At 44.6% G+C, this 24,722-nt stretch overlaps 1 protein-coding gene across 2 annotated transcripts; it reads right to left on the reverse strand.

Moving 5' to 3' along the window:
- Positions 1-4,931: 4,931 nt before the first annotated feature.
- On the reverse strand, positions 4,932-22,989 carry ADRM1 (adhesion regulating molecule 1). 2 transcript variants are annotated; one of them, XM_030211539.1, is made up of 10 exons: positions 22,912-22,989; positions 21,948-22,158; positions 20,495-20,611; positions 15,615-15,738; positions 12,415-12,501; positions 11,600-11,681; positions 11,250-11,506; positions 10,268-10,425; positions 5,565-5,667; positions 4,932-5,147 (listed from the first exon to the last, which is right to left on the reverse strand). In XM_030211539.1, the coding sequence occupies exons 2-10, from the start codon at positions 22,155-22,157 to the stop codon at positions 5,050-5,052; spliced, it is 1,236 nt and encodes a 411-aa protein (XP_030067399.1). In that variant the 5' UTR covers position 22,158; positions 22,912-22,989; the 3' UTR covers positions 4,932-5,049. The 2 variants fall into 2 exon arrangements, with proteins under 2 accessions (XP_030067399.1, XP_030067398.1); XM_030211538.1 differs by having other exon boundaries at positions 22,839-22,955.
- Between the last annotated feature and the right edge of the window lie 1,733 nt (positions 22,990-24,722).

Genomic DNA, 24,722 nt, shown 5'->3' on the forward strand with positions numbered 1-24,722 from the left:
TCCAAAACCCAAAACCTCCAGAACTCTATACATGAAGGACCAATGAACACGATCGAAGTCTTTCTCTGCATCTAAACTCAAGAGACACAAGGGCCTCCGATTCCTCTTTGCCAGGTGCATTAGGTCTACCGTACGCCCGATATTGTCCATCGCCTTTCGGTGGGCCACAAAGCCCACTTGGTCTGGGTGCACAAGTCGGAAGTATAGGTGCCAGCCTGTTGGCCAGTACCTTGGCCAATATCTTAACATCGGCATTGAGTACCAATATGGGCCTATAGGAACCACACTCGGTGTGATCCTTTTCTGGCTTGGGTATCACCACTATCCAAGCATCTCTCATAGTCAGCGGCAGAACCTCCCCCTCCTCTACCTGATTGAACAGGTCCGCAAGCAACGGCGCTAACTCGGGAGCAAACTTCTTATAAAATTCATTAGGGAGACCGTCTAACCCTGGGGACTTGTAAGACGGCAAGCTACTTATTGCCTCTTGTATTTCCTGTGGGGTAACCTGCTTTTCCAACAGGTCCCTATGCTGTCTAGCCAAATTGGGAAGCTCGCATTCCTGCAGAAACTCATCTACCGCCTCGGGTGTCGGGTTAATTTCCTGTTCGTAAAGCGCTTGATAATACTCCCCAAATCTTTGACGTATTTTCTCAGTTTGATTCAGCAAGCTACCACTCCCATCCCGTACCTGGTGGATAATCCGATCTACTCTCTGCCTGCGTATCTTTGTAGCCAGTAATCGCCCTGCTTTATTAGTGAACTCATAAGAGCGTACCCCCTGCCTAGCTCTTAGTACCTCTAAATGCTCTGAGTATATGGCGTCCAGCCTCACCCTCTCTATACATAGCTCCTGCCACACCTGCTGCGATCTATTCATTTTATGTTGCTTCTCCAATTGTTGTATTTTGCCCAGGCAGGCTGTTATCAGTGCCTTCCTCGCCTTTGAGCGTTTGCTTGCCTGTTGTAGAAAATAACTTGCCAGGTACTTCTAAACCTGGATTAGCCACTGTTGGAAACAGGATGCTGGGCTTGATGGACCTTCGGTCTGTCCCAGTATGGCAACACTTACGTACTTCTGGCAAGTCCTTGCTTGTTGATATAAGCCACTGCCATCACATTGTCAGAGAAAACTCAAACTGGGAACCCGCCAGAAAGGGAGCAAAGTTGAGCAAGGCATTCCACCCTGCCCTGAGCTACAAGCAGTTAAAATCGACCACTGAGACTCCTGTTCATCCATGTGCCCTATGCCAGATGGAACTTGTAGTGTGCGCCCAAACCAGAGTTGCTGGCATCCATTGTCACCACCTCCATTGTGTAATTGGAATGGGAGCTCAGACAGTCGAATTCTTGGGCAACCACCACTGCATATTACATCTTGCAACCAGCATCCAAGGAAGATGAAGGTCACGCTTCTGTGACATAAGAGACCAGCAGCTGAGAAGAGTCTCCTGTAATGGCTGCATGAGCCCTTGCCCAAGGCACCACTTCCTTCACCACCACCACTGACCCCAGAACCTGGACATAGTCCCAGACCCTGGGCCTGCCATGACGGAGATGATTTTATTGAACCAGCTTCAAGCTTTAATCTTCTGCATTCTGTGAGAAAGATCCTCTCACTTGCTGTGTCAAATATAATGCCCAGATACTCCAGCGTTGGCGATGGAGTTAGTCTGCTCTTCTTGAAATTGATCACCCAACCTGACTGCAGAAGACTGTCAATTCCAAGTTGTGTGAATAGGACAATACACGAATGAGCCAGGTATCAAGGTATGGGTGAACTCCGATTCCCTGGTACTGAAGGAAGGTCACAACCACCATCATAAATTTGGTAAAGGTTCCTGGTGCCCTATTGAGACCAAAGGGCAAAGCCGTGAATTGGAAGTGACAGCCCAGCATCACAAAACACAAACCTCTGATGTGCGGCAGCCATATGGGTATATGAAAGTATGCCTCCTTGAGATCAAGGATGATGAGAAAATCTCCCGCTTGAACCGAGGCTATGACTGCCCCTAGTGTTTCCGTGAGAAAGCAGGACACCCAGAGGCAGCAGTTCAGACCTTGACCTTTGAGATCAGATGCTTTCCTTCTTTGGACAATAAAGTAGATGGGAGTATCTGCCTTGTCACTGTTTGGCCTCAGGAATTGGAACAATGGCCCAGAGTGCCAGCAAGGAATCTACAGTGGCCTGAACACTGACCGCCTTGGTTCCCTTTTGACAAGGAGATGCAAGAAGAGAGGAGTGAGCTCGCAGTCTCTACAAGTCTTACCCCAAATGAAACAGAAGCAAGTCACTCAGAACCAGAGGCTGAAAAGTGTGTCCATCCATCTGCTGGAGATAGAAAATACTGGGGAGGTGGACTTGATGCCAAGAGCAATATTTGGACAACTATTCCACAGGTTCTGGAATAGTTGAGAAGCTACGTAATGGAAGCTGTAATTTTGTTATTTTTTTTCCCCCCAGAGGTGGGCCTATGCCTATTACAAGTACAAAAATGCCAGCAGCCCACTAGCAAAAAAAACTTTATGCAACTTTAGTGCCCTCTGTATAATGAACTTTCATGTTGCTTTATGCAAATTCTTAATGAGCAACTGCAATGCAAAAACAGACAAAGTGCTCATTTATGAATATTTTGAAAATCAGTGCATGAAACTGTTTTGTATGCCAGTTAAACTTTTTATTAGTTTCAAAGGGTTGAAAGGCCATGGGTGAATATATCAACCTTCTAATGTATACTCCTGTGTTCTAACCGGCACTTTAAATACGCCACACTAAAGCTTAAAGGCATAATGGACAATTGGTACTCCATCACCCTAATTAATCAGCTGTTTACATTATTAATTCTACAGCAACCACATGTTTTCAACTAACACTTGCTATCATTCCCTTCCATCTTCCAGCTGGCAAAGGTCAACTATTACAAAGCAACAGAACTTGTTCTATAGAAACTTACTCCTCTTAAAGCTAGCATAAAATAAAGGGACATGTTCTATGTTGTCCTCCTGAGGGAATTCTGCGCATTTGTGTGGGAATAAAACTTGAGCATGTGCCATGAAGAAGGGTAGGTCGGATACACAATAAAAACTGGGAAGAGAAGAAAGAATGAGATGGCGGTGCATGCCTTAAAAGAAAGGATAAGTGAGAGTACTTTCAGGAAAAGGCAGAGGACAGAATTAGGGGTCTTGCTGAGGGAGAGACAGACTGAGGGGGGAAGGCAGGAGGAGATTTCAGGGCTTATGATGAAGTTCTGCACAAAATCCCCCACAAAAATAAATACAAATAGCCATGCAGAATTTTAAAATATTGTACACAGAATCTTCAGAAGAGTAATGTTATGGGTTTGTTTGGGTTTTTTTAGGTGTTTAAAATGAGAAGCTGCACTGTAGACACCCCCCCCCTAAAACACTCAACCACTCACAAACATGGGGCGGTCTGCCCTGGGTGCACGCCGCTGGGGGGGGGGGTGTCCGCTCTGTTGGTTCCTTGCTCCCTCTGCCCCGGAACAGGTTACTTCCTATTCCGGGGCAGAGACAGCAAGGAACCAACGGAGCCGACGCAGCTCCCAGCGACGTGGACTCGGGGGCGGACCACCTCATCTTTGTGAGTGGTTGAGTGTTTTAGGGGGGGTGTCTACAGTGCGCTCTGGGGGGGGGGGACACCGTGCTGCACCCGGGGGGAGTGCGCAGCGGCAACCCGCCCCGGGTGCAGCCGCCCTCGCTACGGCACTGCTCACAAATTCCTATTTAACCTTACTTGTAATGGACACAAGCTACTAGTAGTTCATACTGAGGCTCATAGACTTACAAAGGTACTAGGATACTATTGGGCTCATTTTTAAAAGAGAAAAAACATTTAAAAAGTGGCATAAAGCAGCATTTGGACATTTTACTTGCCAAAACGTTCATATTGCTATTTTCGAAACCTATTTTGCAGATGTTTATGCTTCTGCAGTGCATCTAAATCACAAGGAGGCAGTTGAGGTGTAATTAGGGTGTTCCTAACACTTGGATGTTTTCCTGCCATAATGGAACAAAACAAACATCCAGGACTAAAACTAAGACATTTTGAGCTAGACCTGTTTTAATAGCTACTAAGCCACAAAAAAAGTGCCCTAAATGACCAGACGACCACTGGAAAAAAGGAATGATCCCCCCACCCAAAGACATAAAATAAACAGCACATACCAACCTCTATGACAGCAATAGATGTTATGGCCTAATGGTTGGTGCAGTGCACTGTGGAGACCAAGGCCTATATCCCACTCTGTTACACTTGTGGTAGAAGTGTCAGCCCCACCCCCAAAACCCACTGTATCCACATATAGGCGACACCTGCAGCTATAAGGGCTATTGCAGTAGTGTATAGTTGGGTACAGTAGGTTTTTGGTGGGGGTTGGAAGGCTCACCATACAATATAAGGGGGTAATTGTGAGATGTGTAGCTAGGAGCTTTTATGTGAAGTCCACTGCACTGCACTGCTGGGATGTCTGTATGGCCAGTGTACTAAGAATGCTGGTTCCTCCTACATCCCAATGGTTTGAGATTTTGTGCGTTTTTTAACTTGGATTCCACCCCCCCCCCCCCCCCCCCCCGAAAATGGACCAAAAAGATAGACACACAGAGAACAAAAACATCTAGCCAAGTGGCCATTTTCAAAAATGACTATATTCGCTATTTGGATTCTGGACATTTTGAGCAAAATATCCAAAATCAGACAGATGTCATATCAAAAGGGCCCCTCCATGTAAATGAGTCTATATTCTCTGAAAATGAGCACCAGTGTCTCTTTACTACAACTTAAACCATCTTCAACAGATTTGACATGAAACCACTGCAAACCCAGGAATCTATTTTTAATTGTAGCACATCACCTTTCATCCCAATTCAACTTTCTTTAAAATCCTCAGTGCTGGTAATGAAGAGGGGGAAAATGTTTTGCCAGCTAATGAAAACATCTTTATTGAAGTAGCAAAGGAATAGGAGGCAGAAAAATTGATGCTAGCATCTAGAACAGCTTCAATCTGCCATAAAACTCATACACAGACAGCACTAATCTAAGCTCATGTCTTCCTCCTCCTCTTTCTTGTCTTCCTCCTTTGGGTCAGACTGGGAGTTGGTCTGCATGGCACTCGCAAAAGCTTCTACATCTAGACAAAGAAAAGGACACAATTACTCATATCATGCAAAAGGATTTCTGCATGGCTAATAACTCCACAGGGAATGACTGATATAACGGCAGTTCAGGTATGCAAGAAGTAAGCAGAAGTCTTAATTTAAAAAAAAAAAAAAAACAACAAACAAACACAGGTACAGCAGAGGCTGCAATAAATTAGTCCAGCAGGGGCAGGAAGTTTAGACCAGGCTAAGCAGCACTTATGCAAAATGCTAGGAAGAAACCAGAGTCCATACAATGAGCTTGCTTAAAACAGCTTTTTTGGGGAGGAAATATTCTGTTTTAATATTTCCTGACTTTTTAAATTAATGGACAAGGTTGGTGCTACCCCCACCCCAGACTCTTTTGTCGTGTATGGCGACTGTCCATTATTTGTAAACAATTCACTTACCCCCTTTATTTGCTGCGTCCACGGCCTCTGTTGGCAATCCAAACTGACTCATGAGGGGGCCAAGCTGACCTGAAGCCAAGGCAGCACTGAACATACTCAATGCCTACAAAGAAAGCACAAGGTGAAATTAGGCCTTACCTGCTAATTTTCTTTCCTTTAGACCAGTCAGTCCCAACCCAGTCCTCGGGGTACACCTAGTCCCATTAGATTTTCAAGATATCCACAATAAACATTCATGAGTTAGATTTGCATGCAATTGAGGCAATATATGCAAATCTCTCTCATACATATTCAATGTGGACATCCTGAAAACCTGATGGGACTAGGTGTGCCCCGAGGATTGGGTTAGGATTGGCTGCTCTAGACTCTCCAGACCAGTCAAGATGCTTGGGTTATGCACGCCTACCAGCAGAGGGAGACTGAGAACACCTGAGTTTGGTCACTTGTTTGTCTATCCTGTACAGAACTCCAGCCAGTATATAGATAACAATGGAGAGAAAAACAAAGAAAAAAAAAGCCACCATAGGACCCTGTACCTGGACCCACCATAAAAAACTAACTGTGCTTCTGCAGACAGACCACAACCAGCAGACTGACCTGCACCAGCTGTGAAAACAGAACATGTCTGGCCCCTCTTTTGATGGGTTTCATACTTTCTTGTGGAGGAGTGGCGTAGTGGTTAGAGCTCCGGTCTTGCAATCCAGAGGTGGCCGGTTCAAATCCCACTGCTGCTCCTTGTGATCTTGGACAAGTCACTTAATCCTCCATTACCTCAAGTACAAACTTAGATTGTGAGCCCTCCTGGGACAGAGAAATAGCCAGTGTACCTGAATGTAACTCACCTCGAGCTACTACTGAAAAAAGTGTGAGCATAATCTAAATATATAAATAAATAACCACAGCAATCTTGAGCAAAACACAACAAACAGGGAGACCAGCAGGAAAGAAGAGCTCATTGCAGTGGCCTCATGTGAGCCCTGGGCCACGTCCTACCAGGGTGTCGAACCACAGACTCCCAAATATTCGAGGAACATAGATGGCTGCAAATGACTCTTGGCTAAGTTCATCACTCAGCCTACAGACTCCAGAAAGCGCACCACTTGCCCGGTGGACCTTTTGCTCTCCAAATGAGACTTTGCCCGAATCAACCAGTCGTCCAAGTATGGATGGACCAAAATGCCCTGCTTCTGAAGGGCAGCTGTGACAACCATCACCTGGAAAATGTCCGAGGCGCCACTGGGAGACCTTCGCCGAGAACTGCACACTGGACCAGAAGCCCCTGAAACATAATTGCGACCTCCACAATGCCTTCCCCCCCCCCCCCCCCCCCCCCCCGGAAAGGACTGCATCCGCTGAAAGAAGCAACCTCTGGGATCTCCACCAGACCTACCTGGTCGATAACGCCTAGCCTCTCGAAAATGGCCACGCACTCAGCCACCACGACCACTCGATTTGGACCACAGATCTGGCAATCACGGAACCTTGGCCTCTCCAAGACTGTGGACCAACTTATCCAACTCTTCTCCAAAAAGCATGGAACCTTTAAAGGGAAGTGAACACAACTTGGAAGCCGCATCTGCAGCCCAACCCCAAAGCCGAGGCGCTTGCCAGGCAGCCACCACGAGGGCCATATTCTTTGTCGAAGTGCGCAGCAAGTCATACAGGGCATTGGCCAAGAATGAGGATCCCATCTCCAGCTTGGCCAACTCCTGCACAAATACCACTCTAAGGCTAAATCATCCAAGACCTTCTCCGACCAGCAAAAACAGGCTTGAGCCACAAGGCCCCCCTTCTCCCAGACGGATGCATGCAGCGCCAATGCCGATAAATCAAAACTACATTTGAGCAGAGACTCCATCTTTCTATTATGGGGGGGGGGGGGGGTCACAGAGAACTGCACAGCCATCCACAGGAATGGCCTTCGCTTTGGTCACTGCTGTGACCACCACATCCACAGTGGGAGGCTTAAGAGAATCCCTATCCTCCTGAGGAATCGGATAAAGTCTAACCATGGCCTGAGTCACTTTACACGGAGTACCAGGAAAATTCCATTCCACCAAGACCATGTCCCTAAGATCCTTACTCATAGGGAAGGACCATGGCAGACGCCGGATCCCCCTAACCAAAGGGCCCACCTGCTTAGTATTGCCCATGGGAGCCTACAGGGGTTCAAACTTTAGGGTAATAGACACCATCAACTCTGTCAACTCCTCTCTTTGTGAAAAATTCTAATCACAGACGGACTCTCCCTGGGCATCAGGGCATCTCCTTCCTGCTCTGTGGTCAGAGAGTCCTCCTCCTCGAAGTCACTGAGACCCTCTTCTGACACAGGGAGTGAAGAGTCCTCCAGCTCCTCAACCCATAGGCAAGGCCATTTCACCACCACTGGAGCAGGTCCCAAAATGGGAGAAGCCCCCTGAACCAGGGCACCCTTCCAAGCCTGAAATAAAGACCAGACAAATTCCCTCCCAAAACACAGGCAGAAACAGGAATCTCCTGCACCAGCTGAGGTGTCTCTGTAGTGAGGGAAGATTCAAAAATGGCGGAATTGGGACTGCCACCGAAGAGCCTGCCTGCACTAAAGAATCTGCACCAGCTGAACCGGAACTGCTCTGTTCCGCCGCCAAATCAGGCACCTCCCCACAGAGCAGACACCATGCCCCAGGCGTCTCTATTCTCTGGCGCGAGCGGCATCGCAAAAGTTTGGCTTCACACATCTCTGTGGAGCCCTCAGAAAATGCAGAAAAGAGCCCTGAGCTGGCCCAAACCCACTGCTCGAACCAAGATGAATAGCCCTGACCCTCCATGACAGCTGACGAACTGGTACACAGAATGATTGTGGGTTTTTTCTTGAACTCAGTATTTTAGCCCGGTTGCTGCAGGCTGTTTAAGGCACTCAAGCCTTCCGCTCTCAAACGGCAGCTCAGGCACAGCAGCTGTCCACACCAACTGGAGGGCAGAGCAGGGAGAGGGACCTGGCCAAACACCCAGAGACAGGGCCCCACCAGATCCACAGCCCAGAAGCACTCCAAGGCACCAGGTACAGGGAACTAGATAAAACTCCTTTTTTTTTAAGCAGTTATTTAATTATTCCTCAAAGAAGAGATGCTCACAAGAAACAGAAACCTAGTAAACTCAAAGTAACCCACTGGGCCTACCAGAAAGGCCAGGCTGCATAGACTGCACGTCTACCCTCTGCTGGAGACTGAGAAATACTAGCTGGTTGGGGTTCTGTACAGGATAGATATACAGTGTACAAACTCAGGTGTTCTCAGTCTCCCTCTGCTGGTAAGCGTGCATAACCCAAGTGTCTTGATTGCTCTGGAGGGTTGCTGAGGAAGCCCACTTTTAAACAGGACATCATTTACATAGTCTTGAAAGCCTTCACTGATGGCAGTTATGTTAGTGAGCAACTACATCTTATGAGGCACATGTGGCTCCCATAAGGTAGCGATTTTAATACTGAAGCAATCACATCACTGGCCCACATAGACTAATGGGATGAGGTAGTCAACAGCAGCAGCAACCCAGTAGACAACATGGTGTTGTAGCCCCAGAGGGACAACAGCTGCTGACAGAGTAAGACTAGAGAAAGGCGTGAGGGGAGTCAGAGAATAAAGTGTACCATACTGGGTCGTACCAAAGGTTCAGCAAGCCCAGCAACCTGTCCAACAATGGACAATACAGGACTCCAGCACCTGGCAGAATCCCAGATTATTCCTTGCTGCCCACCCCAGGAAAAAGGAGTGGAGGAGTGGCCTAGTGGTTAGGGTGGTGGACTTTGGTCCTGGGGAACTGAGGAACTGAGTTTGATTCCCACTTCAGGCACAGGCAGCTCCTCGTGACTCTGGGCAAGTCACTTAACCCTCCACTGCCCCATGTAAGCCGCATTGAGCCTGCCATGAGTGGGAAAGCGCGGGGTACAAATGTAACAAACATAACAAACAAAACAAAACTTTCACTCCTACATAACTAGGAATGGTACATGGACTTTTCCTCCTGGAACTTGTCTAAACTCTTCCAGCTATGCTAATCACCGTGACCATAACCTCTGCCAAAGAATTCTACAATTTAACTCACTAAACTGGAAAAGAAGAAAATCCTCTCTCTAATTTGTTTTAAATATATTACCACTTTAGTTTCATGAACTGACTGCTGGGGAATGAGAGTGAGAGAAGGAGTTTGAAGAGGCTAATGGGACCAGAGCAGGGAGCACACAGCTGTCCCTCTCGCTGTAGGGAGAGGGGTGTCTCCCCCACCCCCGCCCTGAGGTGAAATGCGTTGCTAGTATGCATCTTGGTTGCTTGGTGCATAAAACGTTACCCCCATCCCCTTGACTTATGTGACACACTCAACATTTCATATAGTGGAATCAAGTCTAGATGAATTTCAATTAGACTAATACAAACAGCACCTGGGCCACGCAGGTAAAGGGGTAGAACATTATAGATCAGCTATTATCTGCTAGCTAAAGATCGGACATTTTTAGAAGTTATAGTCTTGGAATTTTTGTAGGAAATCTACAAACCTACAGAAACTAAAGAAAGTGCTGACATATCAGTTGCTTCTGCTGTTAAAGCAAAGATGGTCTAAGATTACAAAAGAGTAAAGCGGGTACCCTGGAAAGAGCAGACATGTTGAGACACTGCTGAACAGCACCATTAAGAATAAAGATTGAAGCCGTCAGGTGCTTTGTCTCTCACCTGCTGGAACTGAGGTGATGTTAATGTGTTCTGAATTTCATCTACTGTCTGTGGCAGAGATTCCCCTGAAGGAAGGTAAGGCATCAGCCGTTCTTGAACCGCTGCATTTGCCAGGATAGGCGCCATTATCTCAGGTGTCAATACAGAGGCCAAATCCACTAGTGTAAAAGAAAAGAAAGGTCATTACCAGATACTGTAAAAGCCAGTAAAAATCTGTCCTTTGAAAGGTTCCTTAGCGTACAGCTTTCATGGGTCTGAATTTCACACACTACACTTCTGAATAAGGAATACAGACAAACATCAGGATTAAAAGGGAAGAATAAAATTCAGATTAGCAGTATATTAAAAAAAGAAAAAAACAAAACAAACTTATGTGGACTATTAAAATAAGTATTAAAAACTCACCTTCAGCTGAGGTTTATCAACATCCAGCCTGTGTACTATACTGCTACCATTGCCAAGCATTATTGATTATATCACCTTACACTGTTAAGTACTTCTGGAAGATGATAGTTTAAATCCTGGCAATTTGTAGAATGTCATACAATAGCAAAAGCTCCAATATACGTCACACAACTGAACTTTATATTTGAAAAATGAGAAAAGGGCCCTGGAATGAAAAACCTTTTAGGTGATCAGAATACTCTCACCCAGATTAATGTATTATGAAAACTAACATGTCATCTGAGGCTTTGCGACAAGATCAGTGGTTCTCAACCCAGTCCTCTTAACGCACTCAGCCACTCAGTTTTTCAGAATATCCACAATGAATATACATGACTAGATTGCTACAACAGAGGTAGTGCATGCAAATTTCTCTCATACACATTTATTATGGATGTCCTAGGTTGAGAACCCCTGAACTAGATTATACCAGTACTGTGATCTCAGAAATCAGAGTCACAGGACTGAATTTGCAAAATAGCCATAAAACTAATGGAATGACATGAAAGAGGTTTTCCATTCAGACAGCCGTTCTCACCTTGTTGCCCACCTCCGGCCACTGCTGGCACATTCATAGTAGCCAAAATGTTCTGCAAGTCACTAAGCTGAATGGGTTGAGTTGGGCTAGCTGCTGTGCTGGCTCCGTTGCCTGAACTCGTAGCAGTAGTGGGGCTGGCTGCTGCTGTTGTTGTTGTGGCAGAAGCTGCTGCAGCAGCTGGAGCAGAAGGAGTTGATGCAACACGTGTAGAAGAAGTGGTGGAGGATGGAGTGACCGCGGTTGACTGACTACGCGAGCTGAAAAACAAACCCACATTAAGAGATACCTAGTGCCAATTAATGAACTACAGCACTCTATAAGAACACTGCTGCTGCTTCAAGAAGACCGACCTTGAGGAAGAACTGCTAGCAGGAGGTCCTCCACTGCCCAGCAAGCTAGCCAGACCAGGGCCAGTCAGTGCACCAAGTCCACCTGTCACAGGAAGAAAAAGGCAAGCCATATTACCAAACACAGGCCTCTCTTCCAAACAACTGAGCCTTCAGTATATTTAATCATCTCTGTAAAATGTTCCTGTGATGAGGAAAGTCTTAAAATCAATGGTATTCAAATACTTAGTGTACCTGAATGTAACTCATTTTCAACTACTACTGAAAAAGGTGAGAGCAAAATCCAAATAAATAAATAAATATAGGGTCATTGAGAGCCATGAGTCAGTTCTCAGACAATTCCTACTGAATACATACAAGGCAGATTTGCAGGCATAGGGGGGCAGTCTGTATGTAAACATCTCCTGCATATTCATTATGCATAGCCTGAAAATCCAACCTGTTTGCAAGCATTGAACATGATCAGTGAATAGTACTGCATTAAGTGAAGGGCATGAGCAGCTATTGAGAAGTGCTGGCTACTAGGTCAGCTGCTCCTTCAACTCCCTGATAAAGTCTTTGGCTTGGAGTCAATAAGACTTTAGACTTCAAGCTGTGAGGTGTCTGGCTGCAAAGATGATGCAGAATGCCTCAATCTGTGTGAAATCCTTCATAGTCCTATTTTCATCTTTTTGGTGACCCATTTTGTTTACTAGCACTTCCTTTACACTGCCTTCTAAATAAGTCTTATCTGCAGATACACTGTACAGCTATATACTGCATATACTAACAAATTATACCTCCTCTCCCAGGATATGCTCACTCTAAAATAGTATTACCAAGTCCTCCCAATCCTGTTGGTCCAATCAGTTGCATGAGCTGGTTATGACTCATGTTTCCCAGAAGGCTCTGCAGCCCACCTTCCCCTATAATGGAAACAGATTTTACACTTTAATGTTCCATTGTATTTGACTGAGCTGATTTAGATGCAGAAGCAGCTTAAAGCAACTTGCTAAAATGACAATAAATTTGATTTGGAAAGCCACTCTTGCATTAATAGCCAAGACTCAAGAGATCACTCATTTCTAATACATATTAAAAATAAAAACAGATATCAGAAAATATTCTGTGGGACAGTGTTTGAAAGGCTTTGACAAAGGCACATTTTGCTGTCCTACAGTGAAATGACCTCAGATTGCTAACCATGGCTTTGTGGCACAAATCCTTGTCACAAGATCCAGATTCCATTCCTTTATCTTGCTGCACCATCATGCTCCATCTCTGGCCCTATTCAAATACAAGCTAAAAGCCCACTTTTTTGAGGTTGCTTTTAACCGTTAAATAGGGACGTTCATTTAACGCAATTAATCGCATCATTTTGCTCTCTCCAGTAAGGAGGAAGAAAAATGGCAGAAAGTTGAATGTGGAAGATGTTATAGGGGAAGACGTGAAGAAGGGAGGAGGAGAGAAAAGAAAGAGTGAGGAGAGAGGAGGCCCTGAAAATAGAGTTCAGAGCACAGACAGAGGAACAGAACTAGAGACAGGGAATAAGATGATTAGAAAAATAAAATCACTGGACAACAAAGGTAAGAACAATTATTTTATTTTCAGTTTAGTAACTGAAGTACATGTCAGTTTTGAGAATTGACATCTGCAGTCTATATTTTGCACTATACAAGTGAAAATGTGAGGGGGACACTTTATGCGATTAATCATGCGATTAAAACTTTTTGACACACTTGATCGTGTGATTTAAAATTTGGATCAATGGACAGCCCTACTCTTAACCCCTTATTCAACTGTCCAGTACCCACAATCATTTTCATTCCTACTACAAATAACACCCTAATCCTTTATTTGCCCAGTTTGTCTTTCTTGATTAGATTGTAAGCGCTGTCAGCATGGACTGTCTCTTACATGATGTGTACAGCACTGTATTTGTCTAATAGTGTACTATTAGTAATAGAACAGGTGGTCACAGTAAATTAGGGCAAGACCCTTCTGATTACCATTCCATTCTTTTGCACTTGAATTGACAACACTGACTCAGTTACTTTCTAGTTCAGTTTTGCTTCAGACTAGAGGAGATTAGACAGCGGAGAAATGATGAAAAATCGAGTGGTGTGAACAGGTAAATAGAGAACTAGGACCGGGGGGGGGGGGGGGGGGGGGGGGGCATGCTATGAAGCTAATAGGTAGTTCTTTTAAAACAAATTGGGAAAATAAAAAACACACCTTTCTCTTTCATGGGCCAATGCTCAGAACCAAACATGGGCAATAGAGGTGATTAGCGCCAAACTAGCACCCGCACTAGTGAGTGCAGAATGCTCAGAGGATGTTAACGAAGGTCATTTTCTATACCCTCCCAATGCTCCGAGAACAGCACACAAAAGAAAGCCGCCTTACCACTGATAAAAATAACGCCAGTTCAGAGCAGGAGTTAGGGTGTTTGAAGAGAGGATTTCTCACGATCCTTTCTGAAATATCTGCCAGTTTTTATATAATTTGGAAGAAGAAGGAAGACTGTGCAAACTCCTAAGTGCTGGTAGTGAGAGACGAATGTATGCAAGTCAGAGCAAATCCAAAAGTAAAAGCACATACATTGGCGCCCGTTTCCTGCATTTAAATATAAACAAAGTAAAAAAAAAAAAAAACCCAAAACCTGAAATGCTTATATTTAAAGGCACAGAAAAAAAAACACCAATGTGTGCTTCACTTTCGGATTTGCCAGACGTATGCACACAGGAGCTGAGCTTGCAGCAAAACTCTTCTATGCCAAGCATATTCCCCACCTTGCTTTCACTTTTACAGCACGCATCTAATTAGAATACCATTTCCTTTGAGCATTGGTGAGCTAGGTTTCTGCGCTATTCCAGCAGTATGGTTTCTGTGCTGAGCATCAGCCCCTTAATGCATAGCTAAACTGTGGAATTTGTCATCAAAGGCTCTGGTTTCACAAATCGGTTTTAAAAGGGTTTGGACAATAACTAGCCATCTAAGACTTGGGAAAGCCACTGCTTATATCTGGAGATGAGCAAGAAGGTCTGGATCTATTCCTTGGGATCCTGCCAAAATACTTGTGACTTGGACTGGTCACCCTCAGAAACTACTGGAGCAATGCTCAATTTTATATGCTGGAAGACAAAAATGGCAAAAAAGAGGTTACCACAACATATGTAAGCCACATTGAGCCTGCAAATAGGTGGGAAAATGTGGGGTACAAATGTAACAAATAAATAAATAATCTTCCCTTCATTTTTGACCCTTTAATATAAAAAAATAAATAAATAAAACAAATGTGTAGGTGTTAAGAGTCAGTACAACTTACTATATATGGGTACGAATAATCATATTTGCCTTACAGCAAAGGTTCCCAGGTTCCCAATCATTGGGGGGGGGGGGGGGGCAGTATTTTCATAACATACATTACATATTTACATGCACTCCGACCACTATGGAAATCCAGAAAGCACAACTGACCTGTTGTCTTTGAGGACCAATCATTCTTAAGGTAAGTCAGTATATCTCAGCCTAGGAACACATCCTGACCAGAAAAGCAGACAAACTCACTACACGATGCCAACTTATATGGCTTAATTGCTGAGGGAATGGCCTGGAATATAATCCTGCCACTTCTTTTCAGATTCCAGAGTAACAGGGTGCTCTACTCCAGCCCCTTCCTTCCAGCCAGCCTACAGGGAGACAGCTTTTTTTTTTTTGGGGGGGGGGGAAGCCTCAGCAGTAAACAGTCTCCCTAATCCAGCCCCTTTTCTCCTCCCCCCTGGCCTGGACACACACTCTCCCTTGGCTCCACAGTTTCACTTCTGTTTTATCTAAAAATTAAGTCCTGCCAACAAATCTACATTAGCAGAGGAAACAAATATTAACTGAAGTTGAAGAGCTCTACAAAATGAGATTAAAAGGAAAGTCTGAAATGAGAGAAATAAGAAAAATACATTTAACTGCTCTGTAGCTACAGTATCCCAGCCTGCCACACCAAGGCCATGTTAATTTACAAACCAAAGAGGAGCTAATGTACCTCCCAGGGCTGAGAGCTCATGGCCTCCACTTCCAGATCCACCCAAGGCACCAGGCATGGGGGGATTGTTCAAATACTCATTCACCTTCCGACAATACTCTTCATCTTTATCTGTCTTGGGCTCCTAAGAAAGGAAAGGAATGTAAAACAGAGCACCATTTATAGTCTTTGTCCATCAAGAAACCCTGTGTCCATTAGTCTACTAGGTATCTATACGTGAGCTCTCTCTGCGCACTCATTACCCACATCCATACAATCCTAAATGCAAGTCTGTGATATCAGCATTCAGAGACAATCCAACAATTGGCTATGCAGACAGATCAGCAGCATGTGAACAACATTCTTATCAAGTCAGGTGCAGAATTTTTGCCCTTATTGGAACCAATAGTTACGCATGGAAATGTCTTATGAGGTATTCTGTAAGTACTGCACCTAACCTGGTGCACAACTTCAACGTGGGCACGACCACAGGAGGGGCATAGGTGGGTCAGGGACATAGCTGGAATTTAGGCATGGGGTTGCAACGGGGCCGGTCAAACCCAGTAAGCAGGCTATGCATTGCAGGAGGGCGTTTGCCTTCAAGGGCGCCTGCTGAGGCTTTTGTTTATCTAATCTCTCCTGCTCATCTCAGTCTGGCTCCAAAGCAGGAGCTGTCAGCTCTCTGTCCAGTCCCCTCCCCCCTCCCAAGCAGAGAAATATCCTCCTGTTGTGTTTGTCAGAGGACCTCACTGCTCCAAACACATTGAGACTGAGAGTAAAACCAGGAGCTGGAATCCAGCCCAGAGAGGGCTCAGAGACAGCACAGCCTGGACCCTTGTTTTGTCAGAGACTGCTGTTTAGTGCTGCACCTGACCCACCCTTTTCCACCCCCACCCCAACACAGCAACTCACAGGACAGGAGGGCTAGATGGCTGCTTTCAATTCCTAACCATCACCAATCTCCTATCTCTCATTCCCACTTCAGTAACTCCTGTTAGTCTGTCCAACTCAGATTGTAGAATATGTTAGTTTATGCTGATTAAGTCTGCCCTAGCTAGATCCTAAGCTGTGCTGGATAGGAAGACTATTGTGCTGCATGCAGAGTCTAACTTCTTAGGATTTCAGGTTAATTTTTGAAGAATTTGAAGAGGGGCTATCTCTGTTCTACATGTGTGACTGCAAGGCCAAGTGTCTGAATAGGGATCTGTTTGTTAGATTCTGAAATTTTGATAACACATTGTTTTTCAGAGTTGGCAAGACTGTCTGTTCTCCTAATTCCTGGTCTGTGTGCTAAGTTATTTTTCTTCTATACTGGTGTAATATTTTCAATGATGCCATGGCTGGTAAAAGGGGTGTGTCTACTGTGGGGGTGGAGCCATAGTGATCCCGCCCCTGGATGGGTAGGGGCGCCGACTAATAGACTGCAGGAGGGCGCTAGAAACCCTAGGGCCGGCCCTGGGTTGCAGAATACTTGCTGTAGATGCTCATGCCTGAGCTTAACGGAAATCCAGTGCTGAAAGCGGATCTGGCCCTTACTGTTCAACTGTCAAACAATTCACACAAGAAACCAATGAATTGCCTTGTGTGTGCTACTTCACTATAGTGCTCCTAGAGGTATGCAGCACTGAGAGACGTTTCCTGTTACCTGGACTACGAAGTAAACACAGGCTCAATATTTATTAAAACATTTTTATACCGCTTTCCCACCTGCAAAGAGGTGGGAAAACGTGGGATACAAATGCAACAAATAATAATCTTAGTTGTTCCAAGTCATCTAATTACACAAAAGGAAAAGCACAGACCAGACAAAAACCTGAGAAATGTACAGGGAACAGTAGGACTTAATGGTCAGTTTTCTGCATAGAAAAGGGTGTACTGGGACCTGTGTTTAACATTTATAAACGATCCGGAAATACAAACGACAAGTGAAGTGATCAAATTTGTGGATGACACTAAATCAGGGGTCCTCAAATCCAATCCTCAAGGTCCACAACCTAACCTGGTTCTCAGAATTTCCACAATGAATATGTACTAGATCTATTTGCATGCAATAGAAGCATTAAGAACCCCTGCACTAAAAAATGTCAAACATTTTACTGTTTAAGTACATAACATATAAAGAATCGATGCATTTATACAATAAGATGAAATAAACAACCCTCGCCTTAACCAAGACCCCCTACCCAATCACACATCCAAATCTATGACTTCAGAGAGCCTTGGTTTTATGACCTCCTGAAGCTAAATGGTTCAGTCCCCTCTCTCCCAGAGTCAGCCAACACTTAACCAGGTTTTAAAAGCAGCATATATAGCAACCCCTGCACTAAATTAATCAAAGTTGTTAAAATGGCAAAGGATTATAGGATTTGTAGAATGATCTCATGAGACTAGGAAATTTGGACAATTGCAGAGTCATGCACATAAGGAAAGAATCCCAACTACAAGTTCAAACTGATGAGTTCTGAGTTAGGAGTCAACACCCAACAAAAAGATCTTGACTATCATGACTAGAAGGACGCATCTGATGAGTTTATGTATAAAAGATGCATCTGCAAAAGGAACAGGGCAGCAGCACTCATCTGAAGAAAGAAGAACAAAACATTATGTCACAAGGACCAAGCTCATCAACAAAGAAAATTCTCACTAACTGCCTGCATGGTCAGCTGCCTATGTAGATGACCAGATACCGAGGTTGTATACCTTTGTTTTATAGTGAAGTCTATGATTACTCTGTGTCTTAGGTAGCTTTGCTGTAGGGAGTGTGCATTATTCCATCTGTCATTCATTTATTTTATCATCTATATTTATATTAGGAACTTTTAAATTCTAATGTACCTCTCCATCCCCTGTTTTTATCCAGTCTCTCCCTCTCTCATTTACCTCCCCCATTTTTATCCAGTCTCTTCCTCTCATGTACTTCCCCCTTCCCCATTTTTATCTAGTCTCTCCCTACATACCTCCCCTTCCCCATTTGTGTCCAGTCTCTCCCTCTCATGTACCTCCTCCTCCCCTTCCTCATTTTTATCCAGTCCCTCCCTCTCTCATGTACCTCCACTTCCCCCATTTTTATCGTCTATCCCCCTCATGTACCTCCCCCTTCCCCATTCTTATCCAGTCTCACTCTCATGTACCTCCCCTTCCCTGTTTTTATCCAGTCTCCCTTTCTCTCATGTACTTCCAGTTTCTCCCTCTCTCTTTTACCTCCCCCATTTTTATCCAGTCTCTCCCTCTCTCATGTACCTCCCCTTCCCCATTTTTATTGTCTCCCTCTCTCTCATGTACCTCGTCTCTTCCTCTATCATTTACCTCCACCTCCCCCATTTTTATCCAATCTCTCCCTTTTTCTCATGTACCACCACTTCCCCCATTTTAATCAGTCTCTCCCTCTCATTTATCTCCACCTCCCCCATTTTTAACCAGTCTCTCTCTCTTATGTACCTCCCCTTCCCCGTTTTTATCCAGTCTCCCTCTCTCACTTACCTCCACCTCCCCCATTTTTTATCCAATCTCTCCCTTTTTCTCATGTACCTCCCCTGCCCCCATTTTTAACCAGCCTCTCCCTCTCTCGTGTACCTCCATCTCTCCATTTTTATCCCGTCTCCCTCTCATGTACCTTCCCTTCCCCGTTTTTATCCTGTCTCCCTCAATCATGTACCTCCAGCCTTTACCTTTCTCGAGGCCGGCCACTTATCCCCCTCACCTTCTGAAGAAACAGCATATTTCCTGAGTGACTTGGATCTCAGTAAGATTGAGATGTGCCTTACAGGAAATTCAAGTTGGTCCTGTGGTTTCAAGTCTCATGAGACTTGAAACTGCAAGAATTCCTGCACATCCTGAACAGTGCAGCTTAAATGAGTCACAGCGGAGAAGCAAATGAGTCACAGCGGAGAAGCAGGAAATATGCCATTTCTTTTTCAGCACCACAAGGGAAAGGGAAATGGGACTTAATATACCGCCTTTCTGAGGTTTTTCCAACTACATTCAAAGCGGTTTACATATATTCAGGTACTTATTTTGTACCAGGGGCAATGGAGGGTTAAGTGACTTGCCCAGAGTCACAAGCAGCTGCAGTGGGAATCGAACTCAGTTCCCCAGGATCAAAGTCCACTGCACTAACCACTAGGCTACTCCTCCGGGCGCACGAGTGTAGATTTTAGGCACCATGGCGACCTGGAGCCCAGGATTTGTTGACTCCTGTTCTACATAGATATACAGCAATTAGCAAGGACTTCCTCAAACCCAGCCAACAGCATAGCATATCACATTCAACCAAACCCCTTTATCATGGGAAATAACAATTTTAGCTTTCTGCCTGAACTCCAAATAGTTGTTTTATCATGCACACAATTAGGGGGCCATTATTGAAAATGCACACCCTTGAATCTGAGCCCATTGCGTGTTCTTCTTAATAGTCTGGTACCTATAAGAAGCAACCCTGACTTGAATGGAGCTGTCTCTCATGAACATACCAATTCAACTGGTTAACCAAGTCAGTCAGTCCAGGGCACTTCAATGCTCACATGAATAACTTAAATTGTTCTCTCCCACATTGGAAACCAATATAATTCCAAAACAGAGAACCAGCACTGGTCCTGCCCAAACTAGGCACGCTGTAATTTCTTCATATCCTTCCACACAATACCAACAAAAAGCACTGTAATAACCAATATAACCAGTGCATACATCATTGCATATGAAGCTGATAAAAACTTATTGATGAACAGACTTTAATCTCTTACAATCCTCTTTTAATACAAACAGTACTTGAAATTCTGTAGAGTAACTAGAATATTACTCCACAGAGATTAGAGGAGGCAAGCTAACATCCAGCTATACACACACAACCAATCTGAATCATCCAGGGTCATACTAGCTAATGAACAAAGCTGGTCTTCACATACCTGCATCCAGAAGAAGAGTCGTTTGGATCCAGCTTTGAACTTCAGAACGTACACACGTCCAGTTGTGCACTGAGGCACTCTCTTAAATTCACAGTCATCAGGAAAAATGATAAGGTCCTGCAGGCATGAAAAGCAAGAAATGGACAAACATCTGTCTATTTTAGTTTTGTCCATTAATTTGATATATACCAGCAGTTTGATGTATACAATGAAAAATTCTATAATACAGGCTAATGAAGACAACAACAAAAAAGGGTAGAAGAGAGAAAAATATAGTCCATTCAATTACAGGCCAGCTCTGAATAAAAACATAAATTAAGGAAAAGGACACAGAAAGGAAGTTAAAGGCAGCCTGTCAGTTCTAGAGTGATCAACCCTCACCAGCAGAGAAAACAGCCAGGTCTTAACCCCTTTTCTGAAATGTTAAGCTTCCAGGTCTCAAATCTGCAAGCATTGAGAGCCATACCAAAGATGAACTAGAAACCTGCAATCCAGAACCTGCTTTCCAACTTTGATGTCTTTTATAATTTAAGCACAAATTTGTTTAGCTGTACTCTTATCTTATGCCATAAAGACAGCTTCTTATCCTCAACCTCCAACAGAGTAAATAGAAGTCATTAGCCAGTTTAGATTTACAAATGAATTTTAATTGTGGCCTTTATACACTCCTCACCCAGGGGCTAATGCTCAGAACCTAATGCCAGCGCTAAGAGGCGATCAGCGCCAGAATAGTGCCGGCATTAGGGTGTGCTGAATACTCAGAGAGCACTAACACTAGGAATAACGTGCATGACAACAATGGCCGTATTAAAATGTAGTCAATCCTATGTAAATGAGGTCCTTAGCTATTCCCTCAGAAACACTGCACAAACCAAATCCTACCCTCACTGCTGACATTAGGGTGTTAGAAGAAAGGATTTCTTCGAAATCTGCCAATTTTGATAGCTGGAAGAAAAAGAAGCCCGAGCGGAGCGTGCATTTAACATGTGCATGTGTACCAGTACCTCCCTTTACTACTGGCAAACTCTCTTTTTTTTTTTTTTAAAGCTCCTCCAGAACATACAGTTTTACATTTGAGACTATAACTTAAAATCAATTTTCCCTTACTATTATAGGTTCTCATTAACAATATTTTAGTCCCCATTTGAGTAGTCTACAACAGGTGGGTACTTTGGTCAGCAGAGAGCTGCTGGTCTGTGATTGTATAAGCACAAGGACTGCGCTTATTGCAAAACTTGCAGTTCCTCCGTTGTACACAGTGTGCATATAATTTAAATAAAATTTACTTTAAGCATTGCCGGGCTCTGTTTCAGAGTAGTTCACTTTAGTGCCCAACTTATGAGCATCATGCCCCCCCCCCCCCCACCAAGAATGAAATAAATATACAAGATGTAAAACTGAAGTTCTCTACAAGTCTGGATATATATATATAAAAAAATGAATATCTACTCACATCCTCCAAATTACCAGAAGTCCTATCCTTCCAACAAAAGTGAATGAGAGAATCGTCAGTTTGCTGGATATAAACCAGTCCCTTCCGCTTATCTGGGGTGACAGTAGTACCTTTCAATGACATCTTGCCAGCTCGGAACTCCACCAGGTATTTGCTGGAAGAGCCCCGTGAGCCAGACACCAGGCTTGGAAATAAAGCACCTGACGACATTCTGAAGAAAAAAAAATATTTCAGGATTTCTCCAATATTGCCAAGACAAAAGGAAACAACGTAGTTGTGCGCATGCACTCTAGGTAGACCCCCACCCCCCTGCCACCTATGTATGTTATGCACTATGAGCCCACCCCACCAGATGCACAGGGCTCTAAAAATAGCCACCTATGTACAATTACTTAAGCCTCAAGACAGATCAAATTCCTTGGCGTTGGTATTTCATACTTGTTTTCCAGTCTCACTATCCACAAAACGAGGTAACACGTTATTTCCTCGGGTTTGAAAATTGCCTGTACACATTATATGCAAGGAAGTCCTGTGGGTCACAATGCAAGTGTTAAAATAAGCTGCTAGTAGCTAAATACTGCCTGTTTGGAGTGAGGTTCCCTCTCCTCTCCTCTCCTCTCCTCTCCCTCCCTCCCCCCCCCCCCCCGCGAGTCAGACTGAGCTGGTCAACAGGGCTTGAAGCTGGATGGACCGATAAGCTGCGGAAGAGACAGGCGAAGTATAGAGACAGTTCCTATCACACGCACAGCTGAGCAATGACGCAGAGTCACCGGGTCACGGGCACACGGTGGCCCGCACAACTAATCAGGGAACCGGGCCCAGCGCAGCGGCTCCCCTCCCCTTACGGGTCCCGTTCTGGCAGCTCTCTCATTCTCCCCTCCCCGGTCCTACCTTTAGGCTTGTTTTTTAAAGTCGACGGCAGCAAGAAATTATATAAGTTGCCTGCGACGAGCTCCACTACTACCTCTTTGCTGAGTCTTGCCCCGCCGGAAACAGGAACTTGCGTCAGAGCACGGGCAGGAAGCAGCAAGGGGCCAGGGGGCAGTGGAAGGAATTGCGTCACGTCACACACACACACACACACAGACCAGTGTTGCCAGATGGGCGGGGTCGGTGATGTTGGAGGCGGGGTCGGTGACGTTGGGGGCGGGGTTTGGGCTGGTTTAGGGCCGATTTGGGGTGGGGAAAATTTTTCCCATCTGCCCACGCTGTCGCTGACACACACTGAAATGGCAGTAAGTTCGAATCGAGGCTAGCCGCTGGTAGGGTTGCGGGGCACACGGGGGAATAGGTAAAAAAAAAAAGGATCCACCCTCGTTTCAGCTTTCATCACGGGCTGCCGCTCGGACATTTCGCAAATCGCATCACAAAGGCCCGAGGCCCCCTCTCCTACTATTGATGCTTTAAGCCCTGGGCAGCTTATACACTATCAGGAGGCTGATCTGCTGAGGGCCCAGATTCGGTTGATCTAACTTACAGAGGCACTAAAGAGGAAGCAGCTAGAGAAGGACTCCATCTGGACTCTTAAGGCGGCAGCAGAAGGGAGGGGAGGAAGGTCAGGCAAAGGGTCAACACCATTAAAAAAGCCAGATCCACGACTCATTCAAGTGGAGCTGTTAAAAAAAAACCTTAGTAGATCCAGGCAATCTGGCTTTCTTTATTGATATCTGGGGTGGGCTGTGAGCTATACGTAGAAAGAACAAAGGCCCCGTCCTTGGAAATACCTAAGGAGAGTGCTTTTCCTTCAGTTTTTTGTATGTCCAATAAAGGGCATCATACGCCCTGTATTGGGACCAGTGCTTTTTAACATATTTATAAATGATCTGGAAAACAGAAGGAAGTGACGTAACTCTTCCTTTATATGATTCCCTAATATGTTTGTTTGTTTGTTCCACATGAACCCTATTCTACCATAACATCACTGTGTAACTGTTTATACCAGAACTGGCGAACACCTCTACAGTACTATTGTAAACCACACTGAGCCTACAAATAGGTGGGAAAATGTGGGATACAAATGTAACAAATAAAGTTGCAGAGAATATAAAACTATTCAACGTTGTCAACACACAGGCAGATGAAATTTAATGTGGCCAAATGCAAAGTGATGCACATTAAGAAGAATAATCCGAAGCATAGGTACCTCATGCTAGGGTGTACAGCATTCAGTAAGAGGTCACTGTAGACAATATACTGAAAGCTGTCTGGCAGCAGCCAAAAAAGCAAACGGGATACTAGGAATTATTAGGAAAGGCATGCAAAATAAGGCTAAGAATATTATAATGCCTCTGTTTCGCTCACTGGTGCAACCTCACCTTGAGTATTTGCATTTAATTCTGGTCGCCCTATCTAAAAAAAAAAAGATATAGCATAATTAAAAAAAGGTTCAAAGAGTGACCAAAATGATGTGGATGGAACTCCTCCCGTATGAGGAAAGGCTGAAGAGGGTAGGGCGCTTCAAAAAGGGGATATGAGAGGTCTATAAAATCCTGAGTAGGGTAAAAGTGAATCAATTTTTCACTTTCAAAAAGTACAAAGACCAGGGCGCATACAATGAAATTACATGAAAACACTTTTAAAACTGATAGGAGAAAATATTTTTTTCACTCAAAGAATAGTTAAGCTCTGAAACTCACTGCTGGAGGATATGGTAACAGCTGTTAGTACATCTGGGTTAAAAAAAATAAGGGGTTGGACAAGTTCCTGGAGGAAAAGTCCATAGGCTGTTATCAAGATAGGCGGGGGGGGGGGGGGGGGGAAGCCACTGCTTGCCCC

Source organism: Microcaecilia unicolor, chromosome 8 (genome assembly GCF_901765095.1).
Source record: "Microcaecilia unicolor chromosome 8, aMicUni1.1, whole genome shotgun sequence".
NCBI classification, from domain to species: domain Eukaryota; kingdom Metazoa; phylum Chordata; class Amphibia; order Gymnophiona; family Siphonopidae; genus Microcaecilia; species Microcaecilia unicolor.